This window comes from Pezoporus occidentalis, unplaced genomic scaffold, assembly GCF_034315485.1.
Source record: "Pezoporus occidentalis ecotype Australia unplaced genomic scaffold, CSIRO_AGI_Poc_V1 ctg133, whole genome shotgun sequence".
Classification (NCBI taxonomy): Eukaryota; Metazoa; Chordata; class Aves; order Psittaciformes; family Psittacidae; genus Pezoporus; species Pezoporus occidentalis.
In genome coordinates, this window is record NW_026913136.1 from 19,749 (window position 1) to 45,952 (window position 26,204).

Sequence of the window (26,204 nt, forward strand, 5' to 3'; positions counted from 1 at the left end):
ATATGAGAGCCCATGGGAGAAGAAGGAAAGCTACTGCTTTAGATAGGAGTGCTCTTGTAAAGGGCTACCTTTATCTTTGAGGAAGAGTGGCTGAGTGAGTGTCTGTGGAACACCTTTCTCCTAAGATCTTGAGACATTGTTTAAACCTTTCCTTAAAATAAATTACCATATTGTGCCAGTTAATATTTTATTTAGGATTTAATCTGGTATGTATTTGAGACCTCTAGCAATTTTCTTCTGTCCTGAGGAAAACAGGATATAATGTAGTATTCTTCATTACTGAGAGAAAACAAAGAGTTATGAAAAGAAAATACTGTTCATATATGATATCAGCCAACAATCAATCCATCTTTTCTTACAGGGCTTCCAAGTGAGTGTGACAGAAATGGCCAAATTCCATCTATGACAGAGTACAAAATCCTGCTTCATTATCTGCTTTGGAATCCTCAGTCAGGGTTCAGCATAGCAATAATAGGATTTAGATCTAACTGTAACAAAAGCTTTTAACCATAACTTTAAAATAACAGACTGTACAATGGTTATAAATGAGGAATTTCAAAGTAAAAGGGTAGGGTGCTTTGATATCCTATGCTACGGCCAGAGAGATTGATTTAATTTTTTTAGGATTTTCTGTGAGCAGCTTATTAATGCTGTATTCCTATGTGCTGTATGGTATAGATAGATGTATTCTGGAAAGCTAAGTAAATACACAGCACTCATATAGACTGTACCTTTTGGGGGGGTCAAGTTTAATATTTTTTTTTTTTTAAAGTGATCCGAAATGGTCTCTGAAAGTAAAAATTCTAGTAGCATGTAATATAAACTCCAAAGGGCAGTACAGGAGGCTAAATCAGTGAAAAGATTCTCCCTGAATGTGCTCAGTCTTGTGTTGAACTTGAGCAGTTTGTGTAAGGAAGCACAGAATGCACAGAAACAAAGACCTTACTATTATTTGTTGATTTCAAGACAGCTGACTTGCTGGTATGATTTCAGAGTGTGGAAGCGTTTCCATTAGTGAGGGCTTGGGTACTACTTGTCAAGTGAACACTATTAAATGTTTCACTGCTCAGTGAAGCAATGTGGGTGTTGGTGGAATTCAATTCTCTTTTCAATATTGCTAATGATCTGCTGTATGACTTCAAATAAGTCACTACTACTTTTCATATCTCTTGTAAATAATAACAGCAACCTCTTTAATTCTTGCATCCTGCTCAAGTGTGCATGTGTTACATAGCTTTGCACCTTATTAAGCACTGTCATCCTAGAGAATAGTTAGGTACTTGCAGTGCCACTGAGCAACAAAAAAAGTTCTATTTTCTTTTAAGAAATAGAGCAGATAATGCAATGAGTAATCTCAACCACACCTTGTCATGTTGCAAAGGTCAGGAGTTATATGATTAATGGCGACATGTCCTATGGTAAATCCCAATAAGCCGTAAGTCATTGCACACTTACAAAGGGCGCCTGAATGTTACTCTGTCTGAAGTATTATGTTACACTGACAGTTACCTTCCTGAAACAAGGAAATATACTTCACTATAAATAGCTTGAAATATGAAGAAAAGCATCAGATTTCAAAATGAACTTGGCTTATTGAACATATTGAAGATATGGTCTAAATAAAAAGATGGGATGAAGGTTACTGAAATTGAATGCAGGATGCTGTCCGATGGCAAAATATCTACTCAGGCACTGCAAAATGAAGAATTTGTGAGGCAGGTGTTTCTCAGAGAAGACCCCGGGAATTGCAACAGATTGCAGGCTATCTTGATGTGGTCAACATTGGTTAATACTAGGACAGAGGCCCATATTGTGGTGAGATCCTGGCAATATGGACTGACCTGGGAGGGTCTGAGCACAATGTTTCAACCTGAGAAAAACCTGAGATAATTGATGAGAATGAATATCATCAAGCTAACAAATGTGACCAGAGAAGGACTGGATAAACTAAGTTCTTCAACTTAAGAGGAATACTTTGTTTCTGTCTTTGCAGAAGACAGAAAAGCCACCAATGTGCTGGGAATGCATAAATATTAGGAAAACCTTATCAATGGTAGGACACAGATTACCTGTGTGTGATGTGAAACCTCCATTCTCAGAGGCTCAGAAAAGCAGGTTCAACAGATTTCTGTGAGAAATGACAGATACTATTGCTCTTCCTTTCAGATAGGGGTGTGAAATAATGATCTATTGATGTGTCTTCTAGCCCTCTTTTTCTAGGATAACTGTCATCCTATTAGCTGACCTAGAGTCATTATCATCACCTAGAAAATGGAGGGAAATATACAAATCTCTGCATCACAGGACTTATTAAGGTTACAAACTGCAACTTTATGTGAGGGTCATGAGTGCACTTATAAGCCTTACTTGCTTTAACTGGTCTCACCAGTGACCATCACCCACATACTCTCTGCCCACAGCCCAGGAGTCCCATTTAAGTCCAGGCCATCCTGGCCTGAGCTGTGCTGTACCTGACCTTTCTCCATTCATGTCTTCTATTGATCCTGAATTGTTTGGATGTCTTGACTTCACCTAGAACCTGATTCATTACTTTTCCTTATCTGATGAATATTAGACTGTTGACAGGGCCTCTTACTGTCACAAGACTGAGCTTGACCCTGTGTGGGTACCCTGTTCAGTCAGACCCTCTGGGACTGTACCATGCCACTGAGGGCACTGCCTGTGCTGGTGCCAGCTTTGACGCATGCCTTTTTGACCCTTAAAGAGCAGTCTGACTCTTTTTTGATCCCTGACACTTAAAGCTTCTTGCTTACATAGATATCCTAGTTCCCCACTAAAGTAATTCCTACCAAAACCAACATGAAAATTAAGAGATCAGCAACCACACTTAATACACTATTGTTCTGATTTATTAAAATTTCTCAGTGTTGCTTTTAGATAATATAGGCTTCACCAACATCAGGCAGTTTGTGCAACTTTTTGAGCAAACATTAAGTTATTGAATGTTATCTGTGTTCCACTATTACACCATTTTTTGATAAACCACCAGTTGACAAGTAAACCACCACACAGAAACAGATTCTTTTTATCTGTCTGTTGTCTAGAACACACTAATCTTTAGATGAGACCACATCTCTAGCACAGCAACCACCAATGTTAAACTATTCTTCAACCCCTTATCCTTCCCAGACTCACAGATGTCTACTGAAATGGCATACATTCCTAAAAATAACATCCACATCAGAATGCCTTGAAAACAATGAATGTAGTGTTCTCTGTTTATGTTATAAATTCTGACTTAGAAGATCACCTTGCATACAGGCAGTCATGGGATTCATACGCATAGCATACAGAGTAAAAGGCATTGTGATGAAGCAGAAATGAGCAAAGGCATTGAAGTAGCTTAATAGACTGATAATGTCATCATAGTACAATCAATGTAATATGTTGTACCCAGTGCTCCTATGGCATCTGTCAAATGCAAATGATAGCTGTTATTGTATGCAGCCTAGCAAATATGTCACAATTCTGTTGTCTAGGAAAAACCCTGTGGTTTAGGTCTACTGTTATAAATGAAGAAACCCTGGCTAAATTCCCTGAAAATGAAATCATATGAAACTCACCAGGCTAATACTGAAAGGACTGTCTATACGGGACTCTCAGTATGCATCATGTTGAGAATTCTTAAATGTCATTGTTATTACCAATGACAATTATGAACGGTGACAGAATGACTAATGTTGATAGAACAGCGTTAAGTTCTCAAAGAAGAATAAGCCATATCTTTATATAAATACACAGAAGCATTTTTGGAATGCTGATTTCTTCAGGAAAGAGCAAAGCTGTTTGAAAACTGACAGCTTTTTTTTTTTTTCTTCAGTAGCATAGACTTATGAGTAATGACCATAATTGCCTTGCTCTATGCCCTCTTTTAAGGACCTCTGCTGTATGTGAAGAAGGCATGTCCTTGTCAGGAGTGCTGAAGAACAAAATTCTCTGGCCTCTGGTCAGCAGAATGTTTTCTGTTGCAGCTTTCAGGCAGCTATAAATTATGACTTCAGATATGTCCCCCACAGACACCTTAGTTGGTGGATTATGGTTACACGTCTGCTCTCAGCTGTGTTTAATATGACATTGCCATATTTTAAATCCTTGTAATTAATGTGCAGTCCTTTATCCCCTAGCAATAATAGATATATTCCTTAGTTTTAGTTCTAGAACTGGATCTGGGTATTTTTGAAGGCCTGCTGTGATCTTTCTGAAGGTGCTGCAAGCTACCATAGCATGTTGCTGCCTAGCGTTCTGAGGACATGTGGCAGGGGTATAGACAACAGTAGCTTAATTAATAAGAATTTCCTGTGCAGGATGTAGGTATGTGTAATGGACTCCCTGTTCCCTTCCAGCCAGCACAAGTGGGTCCCCTTCCCTCTTCTTCTGTCTTACTTAAACACATCACAGCTGTTGTGGGAGTGGTTCATACTTACTACATGGGCAATAGCACCCATCTGCCTGTAACCGATAGTACTTTTGCTTGCCTTCTTCAAGTATTGCTTGCCTTCTTCAAGTATTCAGAGGAGAACTACCTTTTGCCCAATTCCTCTCTTTCGAAGCAGATGCCAGGTTAACTCAGTTACAGCTGAAGAAATAAGAGGTAATGATAGTTGAACGGCCAATGATAAGACACCAGTAAGATAAGTACATTGCAGAGGAAATGGAGCATGTTATAGAGAAAACCTGCAGATCATGCTGCTCAGAAACAAAAGGTGAGAGTGGTTTATTTTGGGACAGACCAGGATAAGGATGCTATTCTTTGTAAAGACAACTAGTCTGGACTCACAAAAGGAGGATTGTGCCTCACAAATCTGATATCCTTTACTTGAGAGGGAAAAACCAAGTGAATCACAGCAAGGAAACTATTGACTTAACCAAGACCAGAGGAAAGCTTTTCATACAGGAACACAGAGAAGGTTTAACCCAAAATCCAAGGAGCAAGGTAGACAAACATCTCAAGTAGATAAGGAGTTAGCTGCAAGTCCTGCAAGGCAGGATTACAAAATCTAGAAATGGATTACTGTGGGATTGGAAAGAAAGAGGAAAAGTGAGACAGCTGAGGAAAGACAGCTGTGCTATCTCACAGATAACAGTTTCAGGGTGCTCAACACAAGTACATTGACACCCAATTCAATAGAACCACTTGCATTTCACACAACAAAGCAAATTTTATAAACGTGGAAAAGAAAAATGTGCTTTGAATATTAGAAATCTTTAAGGCTAGAGGAACCATTAGAATCAATAGAATTGGTTACGTTATGGACCCTGAATCACCTATTTTTCACAGCTCTGAACACCTTCTTTTTCTTTGTGTCCCTAAGGCAATCCTGACTGCTGAGAACTATGGCAGTGCTGGTGCTACTGGTAAGAAACTGAGGCACAAAAGGCATGTCAGAATTTTCTTGTTCTTCTAGCTCACTCCAGCCTCCAACTGTGGCTGGAGGTAGCCCCTTAAAGCCTAAGGCTGTGACTGAACATCCTTTCTTGGCAATTCCAATGGGCCACCCTTCTGGGCTCTCTGCTTTGCAGGACAAGAGCACGAACAGTTTTTCCTAATGTGATTAAGAGCATGTCCCCACTTCACTGCTTTAAACTGCCATCCTGAACACTGAGTAAAGAATCTGGTTAGCTATCTTGATGTGGAAGAATGCCTTTGTTTAAATAAAAGTAGCTTTAATCTATTGGGAGAGATGTCACTTCTTCATTTTTGACTCCACAGAATGTCCCTCCATCTACTGTCTGTGCTGACCCTTGTAACAGGTCTTGCCAATACCCTAGCACTTTAGCTGTCAGTCAGCTCTGGCTCAGCATATTAGACTATACCTGTTCATAAGGGAATAGTATCAGACCACCCAGGTCTCTACAGACATTATCACTGCTCTCCCCTTTGGCCTTTCTATCACCTTGTTGGTGAACAGCTGTTATTCTGATCTCATAAGGTTCCTAGTTAAAGTCAAAGTGCCTGCAACCAGCTGGAACTGTCTGTCAGGGCCTTGAGGGCACTGACAGGGTGTACCATCCCTGCCCAGCCTCCCCAGGGGCTTTCCCATCCTACCATGTCAGCTCCCTGAAGCCATCAGCCCCTGCCCCAGCAGTGCGACAGCTGGGCAAGTCTCTAGCTCCCCTCAGCCCTACTGGGCCCTGGGCTGATGTTTCAGCCTGGCCTTGACCCATCCCAATGCTTACCAGACTCCCAGTTCCTGGGTCTGGGACTGCCTGTGGCTGCACTGCTCTTGGCTTTGGTGGTAGGAGCCAGTTCCAGGCCTTCTACTCCCATGGGAAGCTACCATGGCTCCGAGCTGCCAGGAAGCCACCAACCCACACCGGGCCATGACACTGCAGCACAAGTTGCTCCTCTCTGCTGTACTAAGGTTGTAAGAAAAGCCGGAGGACCTGAATTCTACCTATTGCTGTTATCTCAAGCAGAGGTATGTCACAAAGCTTGTGAGCCTGAGACTCCGTGTCATGGAGGATATTATGAGTTTAAAAGAGAAACACCAGAGCATAGATATGCTCATTGTCTGGTCCATAATTTCATACCTTTTTTTCTTTTTTCCCTGGAGGGTAAGTAGGTTGACTTCAGTTCTGAAATGCTAATTAAAAGGACTTGGATGGATGAACATGCTCATGTGTTACTCAGATTGAAAGAATGAAACTTTTCAGTAGATGCTTTATGTGACTTTAAAAGTTTGCCTTTGCCCCATGGAAAGAAGGTCTGGGAATACTATTATTCCCTTTCTCTTTTAGCAATGGCTGGTGTGTCATGATTTGATGTTACCTGTTACTTCTGCTTCACTTGATGCTGTCCTGCCTTCCTCTTCTTCGCTCTCGAACAGTACCGTCCTTCTCCCTAAGGTATTTGAGGAACTTGGTCCACCCATGAGGTACCTCTCCTCCCCCCCTCCCTGTCCAGTTACCAAGACAAGGTTCTCAGAAGGCAAGTTACTAGTTTTTCAGAATTTTGGATAAGCCCCTCAGTGTCCCTCTGTTGTGTGAGCCACAGGTGTTCCTGTACTACAAATAACAATGATGCATATTAGTGACTAAAATCCCTGTAATACTTTGAAATGCCCAATACAGACCCTCCTGACAAAAGGGGTTAATCACTTTTGCAGTTGTTATGGGTGCATTAAATGTTTTACACATGACTGTGAATGAGAAACAAATGGGAGGTCTCAGATAACACAGTTTGAGGAAAACAGTGGAATACCTGTAAAGAGTTTGATCTGCATCCTAGTAGAAGCATAATAAAGCAGTTCAGAGAAGAAAAACTTCCTGGTTTATTCTGGAATAGTCTTCTGTTTGTTCTGCTCTAGAACATGGAAAAATAAGTGAATTCTTCGCAGAAGCAAACTGAGCAACCATCCTGGGAAGGTCTTCTTGAAATGGGCTTTCCCCCACAGCAAGAAGATAGTGCTTTGTGGGAGCAAGGGTCAGACTCAATCTGGCAGTAAGCAAAGGACATTTTAGAATACTGTAGCATGTGAGTATACATGATAAGAACAGATGGCTTGCACAGTTTGCTACTGAGGCTTTGCAGGAAGTCTTCTCTTTCTTACAGGTAGCCCTCAGACTCTTTTTGGTGGTCAGTCCAATTAAGAAAGATGACTTCTCCTGTCCTGGGCAGACAGCGGTATTTCTTTCTGTACTGCTCTGTACTGATAGAATTTGTTGTCCTGTCATATTGTTGAGCAGAAAAAGAGGTCTGTTTAAGCAGAAGTGAATGCACAGTATGTATGGTCAACTTTTGTTTAGGAAGCAGAAACAGCATAAAGGAGTCTTTGTGGTTTAGTGACAAGGTAATTTGTTGTCAGTTTTACCCATTAAAATAATTACATTTTTCTAGGAAGGAAGCTAATTTCCTTTAGGAAAAACACTTGTACAATCTTGGGCTGGCTGTTTTTGCATGTTTGTAGTGTGTGACTACCCTCAAGGCCTGAATCTTTTGTGTCAAGCTGTTCTCTTCTGCCACCCTGTTACTGCAGCAAGCTAAATACAATTGTAAATATATATTTGAACCTTTGCCCACAATTGTTTTTTCCTTGCCGTTTCAATACCCCTCACTATTGTTTCTTTATAGGCTAAAAATAAAGTGCACCTTCGGGGTAAGGAAAGTTTACAGCATTCCAAAGGCATACTCAAACCTGCTGAGACAATTATCTGTGGTCAAGCTGGATCGAGCCTGCAGCGCTGGAGAAGGAGAAGGGGGCTCCTTTCCCAGCGGAAAGCTGCCGTAGGGACGGGTGGCTGCCGGCGACCAGAGAGCCAGCTGACCCCAACCTCAGTTCACCTCGCGTTCCAGCCCCACAGGGGACAAGTGCTGGCGCAGAGGAGCTGGGTGAAGGAGGAGGTGGTTAATTTAGGACAAGCACAGCTAAATCTCTTGCCCCGGGTTTTTTTCCTCCAACTAGACGTGCTGAAAGGTTTGCATGAGAGAAGACCGCAAGCATCTGCAACCTGTTTCTGGCTGGTCTACTTGTGGGCCTGCTCACCCCACCCGGAAGCCTGGCTCTGCCTCTCTTTCGGGTCCTTGTGCTTGTGCTGAAGTGCTGTCCTCCAAGCCAGCAGGTGAACGACAGTCTCCTGCGCTAGGATTTCATTGTTTAAACGAGGACCAGACCCATTGCCACTACGAACACCCCTGTCCCAAGCCCCGTCCCCTCCCGTCCCATGGCCGTGGCGGTGACGCTCTCTCGTCTCGCGAGAGAGCCGGCGGCGGGGCGGAGACCTCTCCCAATAAATACGGGGGCTCGGCCGTTATTCGTAGGCAGCGGTAGTGTCGGGGTTTGGTCGGTACTAGCGGCTTCCCCCCCCATTTTCCGGGTGAGTACGGCTGCGCTCTGCCTCGGCCCTCGCTGGGGAGAGCGGGGCGGCGGGAGCACTCGGCTCCGCGGTGCTGACTCGGCAATATGGTGTCTCCCAACGGCGGAGCGGCCGGGGCACCGGCTTGCCTCAGGGCCGCAGCCCTGCCTCCGTCGTTGCTCCTGCCGTGCCTCGGCCAGGACGCCATAACGGAGGGGGAGGGGGGGAAGTAAAAATGAAATCTGAGACTCAGTTTATTCACTTTCCTGTTCAGGATCTTTTTCTGTCTCTGAAATACGCTTTAGTACCGCGGGCTTTGTTTCAGGTATTTCACTCACCGGCTCCAGTGAAGTGGGTCAGGCTTTAGCCAGAGCTGAAACTACTGAGGATCTCTGAAACGGCGCAAGATCCTAGCTGCCTTCCCTGCCTAAGAGCAGGAGTAACTTCACAGGCTAACTCTGTCACTATTTTAGTGACTAAAATTCAAACCGACGCTGTGCGTGGTCTTGCAGGGCACGTTACAAATAAGTTATCCTTACAAAGGCCCCTCTTCCTTCTTTCCCTATTTTGTGCTGGTAGTCTCTTCTGTTCTACAGCATACTTTGCAGTTCAAAGTGAAATTCAGTTGTATTCTAGGTAATCTAATTTGTGTTGCTGTGTGAGGAACATGTTTCTGGAGGTATTTCAATACTTGATAGACAGAAAGAAAACTTCTGTAACTGCTGTAACTCTTGTCTGTTACCTGCTTGTATGATCCATGTACAGTGATTAATCTTATTACAGGCATTACCTTATGGCATATGTGTGTTAATATGTGCAAGCATGCCTGCAAAAATGTTAACAGCATGCCATTGTCCTTGTTTCCCACACTGCTGTTGACTCTTTGGCAAACCTAGCAGAAAGTCTTGAAAACCACAGTTGTTTTGATGACCAGCTTTTATTTTGCCTTTTTGTTGCTTTCAGTTACACAGGTTCTTCTGGAACTTAAGTGTCATATGAAACCAGCACAAAAAGTGCTTCTTACAGATTTAGTTCAGCCTATGTGCATGCATAGAATGACAGAGCGCTTCTGTGTGTTCTCCTTATGTGGTACTGCAATATCCCTCTCCTTTAATAGGGTTCGTATGGGGAAACCTGTTAGTATTTTCTCCATGGGAATACGTGTTGGAAAATAATTGAGTAGCATAGGCTTGTTGAATTACTGATGTCTTCAGCCTTTTTCAGTGTGGGATGGGTAATAATTAAGACTAATTTAGCATAAAGGAGGGTAATGTTCTGCAGTGGGCAAGTCCTGTGCTCCATGTTACAGGAAGCTAACTTTTGAACATGCTGAGCAGAGGGAGCTCAGGATCAGGCATTGCACTAGAAATAATTAACTCCTTGACTTTAGTGGAGTCACTTGTGAGAATTAAGCTGAGGGTATTGAAATTCCCTTCAATCTTCCACTCGTTTTCAAGATTCAGAAAGCAATGGTGACTCAAATGTGAAACATGACTCCCTTATGATAATAGAAGATCTAATCTGACTAAAAATATTGATAGTGGGTTCTTCATCTGACTTAGACACTCTAAACTAGATTTTTAGTGACTTGTTAAGGCTGGCCTTTTTTTTTGTCCTGCCTCAACAGGTAAGCCCAAATGTGTTTATTTCTTCTAGAAAAATAAATTTGGTAACTCTTTGGTAAATCTGCAATGAACTGCTGTACCTCAAAGCCTGCCTCTTGCATGTGTCTTACTTGTGTTGCTAAACTGAACAAAGTAATTTGTGAACAAAGTAATTCGTAAACAAAGTTTGGGATTTTTAAATTTCTACAATGTTCCTGTGTGTAAGAATGTGAATATCCTAATCCCCTTGATCAATGGTGTTGATTAGAAAAGGGTTGTTGGTTTCAAAGTCTGGTGATTACATCAAGTGGGTATTAGGATGCTATAACTCAGATATGCTTCTTTCACAGACTTGTGTAGGATTCAAGACCTGAGAAAATGGCATTGGCAGCAGTTGATCCACACCAGGTATGTGAGATAGCCCCTTAGTTTTTTATGTCTAGTTCAGAACAGGTATCAACTAACCTCTCTCTCTTTTAAACAGAACGTTGTATCAAGGGTTGTCAATCTTCCCTTGGTGAGCTCCACCTACGACATGGTGTCTACAGCTTATAGCACTACAAAGGATAACTTTCCTTATCTGAAGTCAGTATGTGAGATCGCAGAGAAAGGAGTGAAGACAATTACTTCAGTAGCCATGACAAGTGCTATGCCTATCATCCAGAAACTGGAACCACAGAGTAAGGCAAAGATGTAGCTGTTAAGTTTAATTCTACTGATTGCTTTATATATCCAGGTGCATTTACAGTTTAACATGGCCATGCCGGTCTGGAGTACTCTTCAGACATATCAAGGATGAGGGGGTCATTAAGAGCAGCCAACATGGCTTTACCAAGGGGAAGTCATGTTTGACCAACCTTATAGCCTTCTATGAGCAAGTAACTAGGTGGATGGATGATGGTAGAGCGGTAGATGTGGTTTTTCTTGATTTCAGTAAGGCATCTGATATTGTCTCCCACAGCATCCTCATAGATAAGCTAAGGAAGTGTGGGCTTGATGATCAGGTAGTGAGGAAGAAGGCAGAATGGGTCAATGCGGCAGAATCTAGCTGGAGGTCTGTGACTAGTGGAGTCCCTCAGGGGTCGGTGCTGGGACCAGTGCTGTTTAATATTTTCATCAACGACCTGGATGAGGGAACTGAGTGTACCCTCAGCAAGTTTGCTGATGATACTAAACTGGGAGGAGTGGCTGACACACCAGAGGGCTGTGTTGCCATTCAGCGAGACCTGGACAGGCTGGAGAGTTGGGTGGAGAGGAACTTGATGAAATTCAACAAGGGCAAGTGTAGAGTCTTGCATCTGGGGAAGAACAACCCCATGTACCAGTACAGGCTGGGGGCTGACCTGCTGGACAGTAGTGAAGGGGAAAGGGACCTGGGGGTCCTGGTGGATAGGAGGATGACAATGAGCCAGCAATGTGCCCTTGTGGCCAAGAAGGCCAATGGCATCCTAGGGTGCATTAGAAAGGGTGTGGTTAGTAGGTCAAGAGAGGTTCTCCTCCCCCTCTACTCTGCCTTGGTGAGGCCACATCTGGAATATTGTGTCCAGTTCTGGGCCTCACAGTTCAAGAAGGACAGGGAATTGCTTGACAGAGTCCAGTGCAGAGCTACAAAGATGATTAAGGGAATGGAACATCTCCCTTATGTGGAGAGGCTGAGGGAGCTGGGACTCTTTAGCTTGGAGGAGACTGAGGGGTGACCTCATCAATGTTTACAAATATGTAAAGGGTGGGTGTCAGGATGATGGAGCTAGGTTTTTTTTCAGTGATGTCCAGTGATAGGACAAGGGGCAGTGGGTGTAAACTGGAGCATAGGAGGTTCCATGTGAACATCAGGAAAAATTTCTTTACTGTGCGAGTGACAGATCACTGGAACAGGTTGCCCAGGGAGGTTGTGGAATCTCCTACGTTGGAGATATTCAAGGCCCGCCTGGACAAGTTCCTGTGTGATGTACTCTAGGTTACCCTGCTCTTGCAGGAAGGTTGGACTAGATGATCTTTTGAGGTCCCTCCCAACCCTTAGGATTCTGTGATTCAGGTAGCTGACTGAACCTGTTGCCTGTCTTCTTGAGCAGCTGATTACAGATGGGTATGATGTAACAGCACAACACCTCCTCTGCCCCCCCCCCCAAACCAAATAAACAGACAAAAATAACCCCAAAACCCCCCAAAATCCATAGCCAAGGCAGAGTCCAGCTTTCATAATACTAAACTGACTCATCTTGACATGTGAGGTGGTTACATAGTTTCTTGCTCAACACCTTCCTCTCCTTTCACTTAGTTTCAATTGCTACTTTTGTACTTTCTCTCACTGAGGACAACTTCTGGTTAAATTTGGCAACTGTGTCATAAGGCTGTTGTAAGTAGGAGGCTGGCTTCATGAAGTGGCAGAAGGCCAGGTGCTTTAGCTTGTTCTTACAGTTGTTTGTAAAGTATCAAATGGATTTTATCCCCCTGCAAGTGAGGTTTTTTCACTGGCATTGTAAACCTGCCTTGTTTTGGGGCCTTCCTGTGTCAAATCTCACTGAAAGGGTGAGGAAATTACTTTAAAAGCATTGTTTCAAGAGGAATTCTCAGTTGGAGTTACGAAGTTATTTATACTAAGGAGAAAAAAAACAAACAAAAATTAAAGTATTTTTATTTCTTTTTAGTTGTTGTTGCCAACAACTATGCATGTATAGGTCTAGACAAAATTGAGGAGAGACTGCCTATACTGAATCAACCCACTGACAAGGTAAGTTCTTCCCAGGTACACATGCTAAGCAGAGTTATCTATGCTTGCTCTTTTCTGTTATCACTAAAAATAGATTTCATGCCTGGAGCACAGCTTAGAAGCAATGATGAAGTGAAAGCTATTTCTGTAGAATTGTTGTTTGCCTTTGGGAGCCCATTAAGCCCTCTTTTTTTTTAAAAAAAAAAAAAAAACAACAACCTTGCTGACCATTTGATAAATCTGTTTGTCTGTAGGTGCTGTTCACTGGTGGGTGCCTTTTTAAAAATTTGAGTCCTTGTCTGTTTCCTGCTCTGTGTGCAGCAAACAGTACCTGAATTACTGCAGTGAATTACATTCACTTAAGTGTTTGGAGCTGAACGCTTTGTAGCAGCCTTATTTTGTTTCATCTTGTACATATGTTTTCAGGACAGAATTTCTTGGATCACTGATACTTGTAAAAGCTGTCACATAAATTTATATTTCCTGGACTATGTAGCTTTCACTAGAAAATGTTTAGTGAATCAAACTGTTTTCTACTGCAGGTTGTTGCCAATGCCAAGGGTGTAGTTGTTGAAGCCAGAGAAGCTGTAACAACCACTGTATCTGGTGCCAAGGAAACTGTTGCTCACACGATCACTGGAGTTATGGGCAAGACTAAAGAAGCAATGCAAGACAGTGTAGAAATGACCAAGTCAGTTGTCAATGGCAGCATTAACACTGTCCTGGGAAGTCGTGTGTTGCAAATGGTGAGCAGTGGAGTGGATAGTGCTCTCACTAAATCGGAGAGCCTTGTAGACCGGTATCTCCCACTTACAGAAGCAGAACTAGGTAAGACTAATTCAAGCTTAGTGGTTTTCTTTTTTTTTTTTTTTTAGGGGGTGTTTGTTTGTTGGTTTTTTGTTTTAGTTTTTTTGGGTTTTGTTTTTTTTTTTTTTTTTTAATGCTTGTATTGGAGAGAAGCAAGCAAATTCCCATTTGTTACTTACTTACAGTGGGGAATGGGGCATGTGCTTCCCAAACTGCCTTTTGCCTTGCTGGTCATAATAGCATATTATTCATAAGGAAGCAGGTTAGAAGTAAGAATTTCCATGTATGGTGGTCTATCAACCTACCCTGGTGCTAGAGGACTACTAAACAAGTCCAGTATTCAGCTGTTACTAAACAAATTAAATGGCCTCAGACCTTTTAAGTTTTCTTCCAGTAGTCAATTTGCTTCCCTTCTACATACCTAGAGAAAGAAGCAGCAAAAGTTGAAGGTTTTGAAACTGGAGTTCAAAAGCCAAGCTACTACATTAGACTAGGATCCCTGTCCTCAAAGTTCCGTGCACGTGCCTACCAACAAGCCTTAAACAAAGTCAATGATGCTAAGCAGAAGAGCCAGGAGACCATCTCTCAGCTCCACCACACTGTTAATCTGGTAAGTTTAGTTTTCACTTGAGGTATAAAAAGCAAATGTTGGCATAGTTTGAGTCCAGCATAAAATGGCAAAAATAGGCATAGGAAAACTAGAAGTCGCACTATCACACTAAATGCATTTTCTAAGTATAAAGCATTTCCTGTTCAGTGCTTTTCACTATCATTCGTGAGAGGTGCTAAATTGGGCTGAGCTGTAAACTAACTAGATATTGCATGTAAATTTAAGCACTGCAGAAATAGAAGTAACATATTGAACGATATATTGCTGTTTTAGAGTGCTGGGTTTAACAGACTTAGTTCAGTGAAAAAAGTGCCTTGCAATTTAGAAATGCTTCAGTCTTTTAAGTTCTTGTTAATAAAATGACAGAGTCCTCATGCCTTGCTTTTCTTGCTGTGGGTATCTTTGGGCATTCTTGGGTATTTCAGTAGTCTTACTCTAACAATGTACAGTACAAACTGTACCTAAAGAGTTACAGCCTTCTATATGCTTTCAAATCCTTGAATAGTATGCTAGTGGGGGAGAGGGAAAATAGTTGATGCAGCACTACATGTGATTTCAAAACTGCTTCTAGTTTTCTCCTTTGAAGAGAAGGAACACACTGTTATATTCTCCGAAGTTTTCTGTGCTGAACTTTTGAAGCATTTAAAAAGGCAGTTACAAAGCCAGTAAGGGAGGGTGGCCCTAATGGAACTGTTTAGACTGCTTTTTACTTCTTTATTTGGCTGTATTTCAGATCGACTATGCCAGAAAGAACATGAATAGTGCCAATCAGAAACTTCTTGATGCTCAGGAAAAGCTGTATCAATCCTGGGCAGAATGGAAGAAAAACACAGGCCAAAATGATGGTGATGAACTTCAGAGCGCTGAGGTAAAGAGAGTTAAACTAGAAATAAATGGATCATATACTGTCAAGGAAGCAGCAAATTAACAGTGCCCAAAGCGCATAGCATCTTAACAGCACAGAAGCTTATGCACATGTGGAATATGAATGCTGAAGCTCAGGGCAACTGACTAGTGACTGCTATGAATAGTAGGGGACACCCAGACTCTTAAATATGTCTACTTCCTGCCAACACTCTGATGTTCATTCTCTTTCCAAGAGAATGCTCATCCTGTTTAGCATGTGAACCTGTGTTGGGATATGCATATCTTGATCAGCTAGGACTTGCTCACTGATATGGCCAGACCAGAAATAAGTTTTTCAGCATAAAGCAGTCTTAGGCAAAGGCTCACTGAGTCTTACATGTAGCTTTAGATAGTGGCTTATTGATTAGTATGTAGTTGCCTTTTGTGACTTGTCATCCAGAGTTGAAACAAGAGCTTACCTGTCTGTTGCTGGGTGGAAACTACCAATGTTTCTGATCCGCAAAGTACTTGAGCTTTGAAGAAATACTAAGTACCTGAGAGTCTTTGACTTTTCACACTAAAGACCTGTTTTATTATCTGCTATAGCTTTATTTTATGTACATCCCCTTTACTTTGATTCTTTATATATCTTGAACCACACAAAGCTCCTAGAGTCATAAAAAGATACTAATACGTCATTATGCTTTTTGTTTCCAGCTTATTGAGTCAAGAACTCTAGCTATAGCACGGAGTCTCACTCAGCAGCTTCAGACCACCTGCCTCACACTGGTTTCAAGCCTACAGGGGCTACCACAGAACGTGCAGGATCAGGTTTACAGTGTTGGGTCAATGGCAGGTGATGTCTACCAGAGTTTTCTGTCTGCATCTTCCTTCCAAGAATTATCAGACAGCTTTCTTGCCACTAGCAAAGGACAGCTGAAGAAAATGAAGGAGTCTCTGGATGATGTGATGGATTATCTTGTAAACAACACACCGCTCAACTGGCTGGTAGGTCCCTTTTACCCACAACTGCCTGGCATTCAGCATGCTGAGAGCAAAAGTGAAGGGGAGAAAAATTCCAGCCAGAAAGACAAACAGCCTGAACTCACTAATGAATAAACTGCACAGCATGCATCTACTCTGCTGGCTGACAAAACAAGTGGCCTTAGCAAGTGTAGCTGTCAAAAAAGCCTTGGAGAAAAATCCATAGAGTGGGGGAAATGGTTCAGAAAAAGGATGCTATTACACATAGCTAAACTACATGGGACAATACAGCTCACTCTAAAAACTCAGTCTGTCTCAAGTGCCTAGATATGGGCAGCTTACAGTTGTCAAGATGCCTTGTTTTTCAAGTTAAGAAACCTTTCCCTGCTTATTAATGATATTAATACCATTAGTCTAAATGAAACCTACCATAGTTAAAAGCATTTGCTTTGTTGCTTAATCTGTACCAGGATGATGTATAAGCCTTACTACGAAATGCTTTTAAAAGCCCTGCAATCCAGCTAGGTATGCTTAAATTTCATGTTTGTTGCAGATCACACATTTAACTGTTATGAATCTGACTCTCAAATTCTGCTGCTACACAGTTCATTACAAAAGTTTCCTAGGTGCATAATTCCAAAGCTGAAAGTGGGGTTTCTGAATTAGTCAGCTGGAGTTACTTAAATGCTGTGGCAGTGTTAAAATTCACTATATAAACTTCACAATTGTATAATACAGTAACCTGATCACAAATCATAGAATATCTCCAGTTGGAAGGGACCCATAAGGAACAGGAGTATAACTCCCTGCTTCTTGCAGGACTACCTAAAACTAAATGATATGACTAAGATGTCCAGATGCTCTTTGAATCCTGACGGGCTTGATGCCATGACCACTTCCCTGAGGAGCCTGTTCCAGACACTGACCAAATCATTCTCAACACTTGTTGGTTTATGTATTTTTTTTTAATTCAATATAAAAGCAAGATTCATGCTGTTTGTACCCCGGTGCCTGCTGTTGTGTGGGTTGTAGTTTTGTTGTAGCTGTCTTTGTCTTTTTTTTTTTTTTAATTGATTTTGTATGTTAGTAATAAATGCTTCAGTAGCCAAAGCCTGTCTCCATTTCACTGACATTTAAAACAAATGTAACTTGCTGTTCTGTGACCCCTTCAACTTGGGTCCAGCTGAAAGCAAGCTTGAAATGCAGATGAAGTAGACATGCATTAAAAATGTGTTTGTGTCTGTGTGTGTGCGTATGCCTATATAGGTAAGATACGGCTGCAACACTTCCCTTTTCCCTTTGAGTTCCTGTGCATTCTTCCATTCAGAGTCTTAGCTTTACTGCTGCTTTTGTGGTGCTTGCTATTACCTACCTTTAATGATGACTTAAGCTGCAAGCTGATGGATATTCTGATATTGAGAAGGATATGGATAAAAAAAAACAAAACACAACCTTGTCCTGCCTTCACAGTGGGTGTTCTGTGTGCATGAGGCTGTTGGTTCCTTATAGGCAGTACATATGCCTCAGCTGCAGATGCCAGTTTTAACCTGGTTAACTTCATTTACCCTCTTTTGAACTTGAGTGACTAACTTACATTAACACTCAGCTACTTAGGTGGAAGTGTTTCTCAATAAATCCCATGAAATCCCTTCCCTGAAAGAGAATTATAGTCACTAAGAAATAAGCTTTCTTGGTTTAAGGCTGTGCAGGTAAGTTGTGTCTGTACTCTTAATGCACACCCTGTGCATCTCTTGAGTTTCAATCATTTAGTGTAGCCGTGCTGGCCACCATTTTCAAAAAAGGTCACTGTTTGGTCCTTCAGTTGCCTTTTGAGCTTAATATTCAAGCCACTGTCTTCTGATGGATGTAGAGAGTCAGGTTAAAACCTGATTTTGTGGCTCTTTATTTGAGTTCCTGGTGGTTGGGTAGTGTCTGGTAAGAAAAACAGTTTACCTTGACATAGCTTTAAAGATTATAGTTTAACTGTACTGTTTTGTATCAGCAGAACATCTCAGCTGTGGTATTCAGGTTTTTTCTCTCATTTGCACTTGCTCTAATGGGATTCAGAAAGGTGTCAGTCCCTGGCAAGTAGAGCACTTTTTCCCAAAACTTTAGAATAATTCCTTAACAATACCTCCACCTGGCACAGTGTGGGCACTAAAGCAAACCAGATGTACTCTAGTCTTTTAACGTGAGAGGGCTTGCTTAGCTGTCAAAGTTAGCTAGACATGTTAGGAAGACTGTTTTAAGCACTATGTTAAAAAAACCCAAACAAAACCAAACTAACAAGAGCAGATTACAGATAATAAATTCTGTAATTTCTGCCTTTAAATACTTGAGTTTTGTAAGGCTGCTGTTTGAAGTGACATTAGCATGAGACAGTGAGATACTTCTTTCCAGCTAAATCATGAGTTAATGCTTCTGGAATTCTTTCAACAGTTAATTCTGTTCATGTATCTACTGTATGAGTCCAGCAGAAGAATATAATTTATCTCTCTTTGTAATAGAATTTATAGAATGCATCCACAGTTGTAGTCCAGTTATTTTCCTTAGCACCTCTAATCAGGTCTGAGAGCAGCTGGCAGATCAAAGAATACCCATTTTTACATGTATTTTAAAATCTGATGGCTATGGGCCTTAGCTTTGAGGTAGTTAAATCAAGTACGATACTCAAACTCTTCACTATCTTTTGATGGCGCCGTCTAATGAAAGCAATACATCTCTCTGCTCTGCCTTAAGTTGCACTACGGGTTTGTGCTTTCTTGGGTGACTGACCAGATTTACTAACTATCAGCAAGCAGATGAAGTAGAAAGCATAAAAAACTGATACTAGCCTAGACCTTCAAATCTTTTCTCCTTCACGATGTGCTGTTGGGTGGCTTCTATGTTCAGTTACTTCGTGACTTCTGACAGCTGGTGGCCCCAACCAGAAGAATCAGAGGAATGCCTGCTTAAATGCTTACCTAATGGTTGGGCTAATAGCCTGTTGTACCAAAATGCTGTACTCGGGTTCCTTTACCATGCTATTATGGTGTGCAGTTATTTGTTGGATCCCCTCTCCCTTCCCCTGCAATGAAAGTATAATTTTTTTATTCTACCCCTCAATAGAATTAGGAACTCTTGCTTGGAGAGAAAGAGGTCTGTGTAACAGCAAACTGGTATGTTCTTGGCTTATTATATTGACTAAAAGTCTCTGGTTTGAAATCATTAGACTCCTAACAAGGACAGCATTGACTGTGTAAACTGAACTGTAACTATAGTTTGCAGGGGTATCTTCTTGCTGGTCATTTAGTATAGCATATCCCTAGACTACAGCCAAAATGTCATGGTTTAAACCCAGCAGCAACTCAGCACTAGCTGCTCACTCACCCTCCACCTCCTTCCCTGGGTGGGATAGGGAAAAGAATTGGGGTAAACCCCATGGGTTGATATGAAAACAGTCCAGTAACTAAAATAAAATACAATATAGTAATAATAATAATTATATGAGAAATAACAAGAGGAGAGAATATAAAGCTAAGAATGGGAAAGGAGGAAAAGAAAACCCAACCACCTAACCACAAAATCTCAGCAGTTATGCACAGTGGAATTGCTCATCACCCGCTGACCGATACCCAGCCTGACCTGAGCAGCACTTGCTCCCTTTCGGGTGACTCCCCCCAGTTTATATACTGGGCATGATGTACTGTGGTATGGAATACCCCTTTGGCTAGTTTGGGTCAGGTGTCCTGTCTCTGCTCCCTCCTGGCTTCTCATGTCCCTCCTCACTGGCAGAGCATGAGACTGAAAGTTGTTGATCAGGGGAAGCACTACTAAGCAACAGCTAAAACCTCTGTGTGTTACCAGCATTGTTCTCAGGCTAAAGCCAAAACACAGCACTGCACCAGCTACTAGGAAGAAAATTAACTTTATCCCAGCTGAAAACAGGACACAAAATGCGGTATTTTTATCTAGCGTAGTTAGAGTGTCTACTAAAATACCTGCTGGAGGCAAGAATTACGTGGCACCTTCCAAAAGCATCTTGGCATTTTTTTTGCCACAGTGGCTGAAGCTGAAGTACATCTTTAGTAGCTGCTGAAAACTCTCAAATGGAGGAAAACTTTAGTGACACGGTTTAGCGGTGGCCTTGGCAGTGGTGGGGAATGGTTGGGCTTGACGATCTTGAAGGTCTTTTCCAACCTGGTTGATTTTGTGATTCTGTATTATCAGAACAAGAGCCTGCTCTTAAATTTTTGCTGCCATCTTACTGGTTTCTCTGGAATTGCATGTGTCAAAACAGTTCAGATACACTGCACAGAAATTTGTGTGCTTTTAGTCCAAAACCACTTTTGAGGATATAGCTTGGGCTAGAAGGCTGTGAAGTCTCTCTGGCATCTTTTAAAAAAGGTAAGACCAGATATGTTGAAAATTACAGGAAATAGTTGGTCCTATTTGCAGCAAGGCAGATAAACTAGATGAAATGGAACAGTGTCGAAGGCTGATAGTTACACAAAAACTGGGATGGTAAAAGATAGAATACTAAAGAAATAATTATCACTGGTAAGGTATTCTCTTTAGAAGATCACTCAAAAATCATAGAATCATAGAATAGTTAGGGTTGGAAAGGACCTTAAGATCATCAAGTTCCAACCCCCCTGCCATGGGCAGGGACACCTCACGCTAAACCATCTCGCCCAAGGCCTTGTCCATCCTGGTCTTGAACACTGCCAGGGATGGAGCATTCACAACCTCCCTGGGCAACCCATTCCAGTGCCTCACCACCCTAACAGGAAAGAATTTCCTCCTTATATCCAATCTAAACTTCCCCTGTTTAAGTTTTAACCAATTACCCCTTGTCCTATCACTACAGTCTCTAATGAAGAATCCCTCCCCAGCATCTCTATAGGCCCCCTTCAGATACTGGAAGGCTGCTATGAGGTCTCCACGCAGCTTTCTCTTCTCCAGGCTGAACAGCCCCAACTTTCTCAGCCTGTCTTCATACGGGAGGTGCTCCACTCCCCTGATCATCCTCGTGGCCCTTCTCTGGACTTGTTCCAACAGTTCCATGTCCTTTTTATGTTGAGGACACCAGAACTGCACACAATACTCCAGGTGAGGTCTCACAAGAGCAGAGTAGAGGGGCAGGATCACCTCCTTCGACCTGCTGGTCACGTTTCTTTTGATGCAGCCCAGGATACGGTTGGCTTTCTGGGCTGCAAGCACACACTGAAGCTGGCTCATGTTCATTTTCTCATCAACCAACACCCCCAAGTCCTTCTCCACAGGGCTGCTTTGAATCTCTTCTTTGCCCAACCTGTAGCTGTGCCTGGGATTGCTCAGAACCAGGTGTAGGACCTTGCACTTGTCATGGTTAAACTTCATGAGGTTGGCATCAGCCCACCTCACAAGCATTTCAAGGTCCCTCTGGATGGCATTCCTTCCCTCCAGGGTATCAACCGAACCACACAGCTTGGTGTCATCGGCAAACTTGCTGAGGGCGCACTCAATCCCACTGTCCATGTCAGCGACAAAGATGTTAAACAAGACCGGTCCCAACCCCGATCCCTGAGGGACACCACTCGTTACTCATTCATGCTAGTTGAAACTTCCCCTTTCCAGCCTAACTTAACAGAGAACAACTATCATTACTACAAAAATTTTGGCACAGAAGTTTTAAATATAAGCATTTGTAAACATCTCCATATGGTATAAAAGTTTCATAAGCATAATATAGCAGTGTACACATTGGACAAATCCAAATTATGAAATTCTTATAAGGCTGGAAGTGCAGAGGTATAGCTAGTTTGCCTGAAATAGGGAACAGTTCAAAGCATTTGAAATCTCTCCCATTCCTTCAGATGACTTCTTTGCAATAACCCTTACCAAACTGTAACTTACAGTAATACCATACAGCTACTAAAAGAGGTTAAAGGATTTGGAAACAACTGATGAATTATTTATTTTTTATTAAAACAAGCAAATAACAGAAACCAAACCTAAATATCACACAAAAAAAAAAAAACATCCAAAAGCTTATCTAAGCCATCTAATTAAAAAGAGGGAATGGAACCTAACTTATTTTTTAAGTATGATCTGTTGGTCATTTGCGTCAGAAAGTCTTACGTGCAGCAGCTTGCTGGAGGTTTTGTGCAGAGTGTTTTGTTAAATGCATTTATTTTCATACTAAGATGGAAACTTCATTTCTTTTGGATACTACAGTCTCTGATGACTAAAAATAACTGCTTGTTCTGGAATAACGCAGAATAAGAACCATCTCTCAAATTTCTGGTAGCTCAGTTCTGAAAATATATTAACCAAGCAAAATATTGATTAAAGTTAGGTTATTATTGCCATCAACATTTGTATATGAAAACAGCAAAACACTGAAGTATGTTTTGCACTAAGTGCAAAGATTTTGCAAGTTTTATGCTATTCAGTATAAATGATCTAACTGCATCTTATGGAGAAATGGCACAGAGTCATATCTTGGCCTTATTCTTTGTTGCAACAATTGACCTACTGCTTTGTTTCAACTTCCTATCAACTGTGAAAAGTGGTATGCAAGAGGAGGTCCTTTACCTATGCAAGCCCGTAACACCAAGGGTTGTGCATTGTTTTAGTTAAACTGATGCTATTCTAACACTATTTAGCATGTTCAAAACTGAGAGAAAACTTACTGCCATCAACACTGTTTTACTCTGAAGCTGAGAGAAACACTTCAGTTTGAAATTTTTTCATGGTTATAAACATCTTACTACTATGTTAAAAATACGTGTGCATTAAGTAGATGAAGAAAGCACAAACTTCTATTTGAGAGATTATCCTGTTGTCAGTAGGAACAACATGTATTTAAGTAATGGAAGTGTCTTAAACCTAGGATATAGTGGAAGTTACATCTGGTCAGACACTGTTATTGAACATGGTCTCATGCCCTGCTCAGTGTAAACAGAGAATAAACCGATTTATTTAAACCATTTATTTGGACACATTTTTAAATGAGTTTGCATAGGGACTACTTGGCTTTAGTTTTGTAAAGATACCCTCATTTGTACTGCAGTAGGAAATAGCGGGTCATGTGCTGATAGTGGGAAAACTGATTTCTTTAAGTGTACTAGAGTTCTAGGTAAACTGCCATAATCAGAAAGATGCAAGACAATTCTTGCTGGTAGAAAGATGTGCTTCCCCTGCTCCTAGGGCCTTTTAATTTTTTAGGAAATTACTGATCTCATTTTGATCAAGCTTAGGTTCTCAAAGTGATCTTTTATTTCATTGCATTTACATTAGCACCTGATGAGTGACATGCTGCTTAAATTCTTCTACAGCTTAGCTTTAATATTTTGCTTAATATTTCTAAGTACCTAGTGCCCTGTAAATAGTTACTCTCTCAGAAACTGAATGAGTGATTGCAGTCTACAACCTGATAGCTGAAACGGTAATCCCTTTATCCTTTGATGCGCTCTCTGTTCTTCTGACATGTCTTCATAGCAGGCAAAGCATAAATTTGTCTTGCATACTGTCTTTCATAAAAATAGTCATAAGCAAGGTGTTTTGCAGTAAGGAAATGGATTAAAACTGTTTCTCCAGTCAACACTGAGCTTAAGTTACACAAATGCCTAGAAGCCTCTTCAAACTGCTGCTTTTTTGTGCATGCAGAACCAAAGTCCTGTCTGCGTGCAGCAGTTGTTATGTGCTGACACTGTGCCTGGCTCCAAGTATGTCACATCAACATTAAAGCTAACCATGAATCAAACTATGGATAAAAGTATTTTTCACTTGGAGAAAAAACCCCAGACATTTAGATATGAGTAAATTGCTTAATTATATCCCATTTTTCAGAAGTGCCTAAGTAATCTAAGTCCTACTAAAAGGACTTAAAGGTTAGGACTTAAGCTTCTAAGTGTCTTAGTCAACATTTTTAGAAGTGTGTAACAACCGTGTATCCACTAATGTCTCTGGCAATTCCTGAAATCTGGTGCTGCTTAACAGTGCAGAATACTGTACATACAGTTAAATCAGAGGACAGAGTGGGATTGCAGTTCCAGATACTTGTTTCCTCAGGAACGGTGTGATGTGGTAGACAGGCAGAACAGTACACAGCGATCTATTATCAAGCTCCTCAGGACAAGTTCCTTTGAATGCTGCTCGTTGCTCCCAAGGAAAGAAGAAAGGCAAAATACATTTTAAAACTTCCTTTCTTAATTTTCTAGTGGCCGATTTCACTAAATACACTCCACCAAGTTAAACTCTGTTCCATCTCTACTATAAAATCCTGTATTCTAAGCAGCTGATCTGCATCTTGTGTACTGTATGGTCTGCCTGAATGCTATGTGATTGTTATATGGCTGAGCATATTTCACTCTCTATTCAGCATTCTGGGTCTGATTTCTAGAGATGCTAAGCATCTTTGCCTCCTGAATTCAGTGAGGAATACTGCACAAATTTATTTAGTTTTACTTTTAAATTGATTGAGATTTCATTCCTATGCAGGTTCCAGATTTCACTATTACAGACCTGTCTTCAGAGACAGATGATATCCCAAACATTCTGGATTTGGATGAAGATGATCAGCAAGACTTTTCACGCACAAATGGCCCTTACACTACAGGGCAAAGAGCTGAATAAAGAAGAGCATAAAAACATCTTTTTGATACAATGTACTTCTGCCATGTTTAACTTAGATTTCTCCTTTCTGAAGATGAACCTATCCTAGTTTAGGGATTTTGGGGATATTTTTTTTGATCACTACTGGTTTAGTTGCATCAAAATTATATATATATATTTTTTTTTCTATGTAAAGAATGTATGCTACTTTAATTCATTAGCATGAGTGTAAAGCTCACATTCTACAAAACAGATACAACCTAACAGTGTATCCAGCTGATCAAGTCTTTGTTGATGATTTGTTCTCTGGCTGACAGCAGCCATAAGAACACTCCAGTGCTTTTCATAAAGGGCTGCCAACAATAGGAGTTGATGAGTATTTGCCCACAAAATTTCCCCTTTCATTCTACATGAGAAGCACTTCTGCATCTACCTCTTTGCTGCTGGAATGGGTAAGAGACTTTGTCTCAAATTCTCTCAGGTTCTCTTTGTTAGGCTCTGTACCTAGAGAGCTCAGAAGCTTAGGGCTTGCCTTTGGCGAGAGTGCTATATGCACGAAAGGATTCCCTTTCTCTCTACATGCCTTCTGTGTGCAAACATTCATGCCATCCTGACGTTATCATCTGTGGGGCCTGAGACTAAAATAAGGTAAATGCTTAAGAAGGAGTTTTGTCACAAATAAGGATGACAGTTAAAAAAGAAGGGGGAAGAGACTGTAAGGAGTAAAGAAAAAATAGAGGTCAATGAGATACAAACAGATGTGGGCCAAAAGAAAACTGAAAAAAGATAAAGACAATTGGAGGGTAGGGATACTTCTTGTGACAGTAATGGCCTTCCTATGTTTAAACACAATCTCAAGTATTTGCAAAGGAATATTGAATCTGCATTTGGTTGCACACGGTGACTTCTGTAGGAGTTGGGGTGAATGGACCCAGACTGGAAGCAGGTTTGTTCAGTTTCTTTCTGAGAAGCAGGCTGATGCTCCGCAGAGCACTGCCGGTATCACTGCAGGAAATCCGGAGGTGCTGCACAGTGCTACAGCCACTGAGGTGTTGCACAGCGGGTAGGATTGCTGCGAGGTTGGCACCCACTCTCTCTTGTCATGTAATGCTTGGTTGTTGTGGAAACTCTGGAGTGTAGTCACTGAAATGCCTTGGAATAAACATTTGAACCACACAGCCCACTGCGAGTTGTACTTGTTTTCCATGCTAAGCGTCATGGTTGGTTTGTTACTGCAAAAGACGGTGGA

The 26,204-nt window shown here is 41.4% G+C and overlaps 1 protein-coding gene across 2 annotated transcripts; it reads left to right on the top strand.

The window, feature by feature from the left end:
- The first annotated feature begins 8,767 nt into the window (after positions 1–8,767).
- Positions 8,768–26,131, top strand: PLIN2 (perilipin 2). 2 transcript variants are annotated; one of them, XM_062608983.1, is made up of 9 exons: positions 8,768–8,835; positions 10,769–10,826; positions 10,903–11,098; positions 13,067–13,149; positions 13,671–13,952; positions 14,357–14,545; positions 15,279–15,413; positions 16,109–16,399; positions 24,842–26,131. In XM_062608983.1, exons 2-9 carry the CDS (start codon positions 10,797–10,799, stop codon positions 24,974–24,976), a joined length of 1,341 nt encoding a protein of 446 aa, XP_062464967.1. In that variant the 5' UTR covers positions 8,768–8,835; positions 10,769–10,796; the 3' UTR covers positions 24,977–26,131. The 2 variants fall into 2 exon arrangements, with proteins under 2 accessions (XP_062464967.1, XP_062464965.1); XM_062608981.1 differs by lacking the exon at positions 8,768–8,835 and having other exon boundaries at positions 10,690–10,826.
- Positions 26,132–26,204: the final 73 nt, after the last annotated feature.

Excerpts from the sequence above, each read along its gene's own strand:
- PLIN2 (XM_062608983.1), top strand. The coding sequence starts at position 10,797 with ATGGCATTGGCAGCAGTTGATCCACACCAG. Across the intron at positions 14,546-15,278 it reads TCCACCACACTGTTAATCTG|ATCGACTATGCCAGAAAGAA; the intron begins GTAAGTTTAGTT and ends GCTGTATTTCAG. Across the intron at positions 16,400-24,841 it reads ACACACCGCTCAACTGGCTG|GTTCCAGATTTCACTATTAC; the intron begins GTAGGTCCCTTT and ends ATTCCTATGCAG.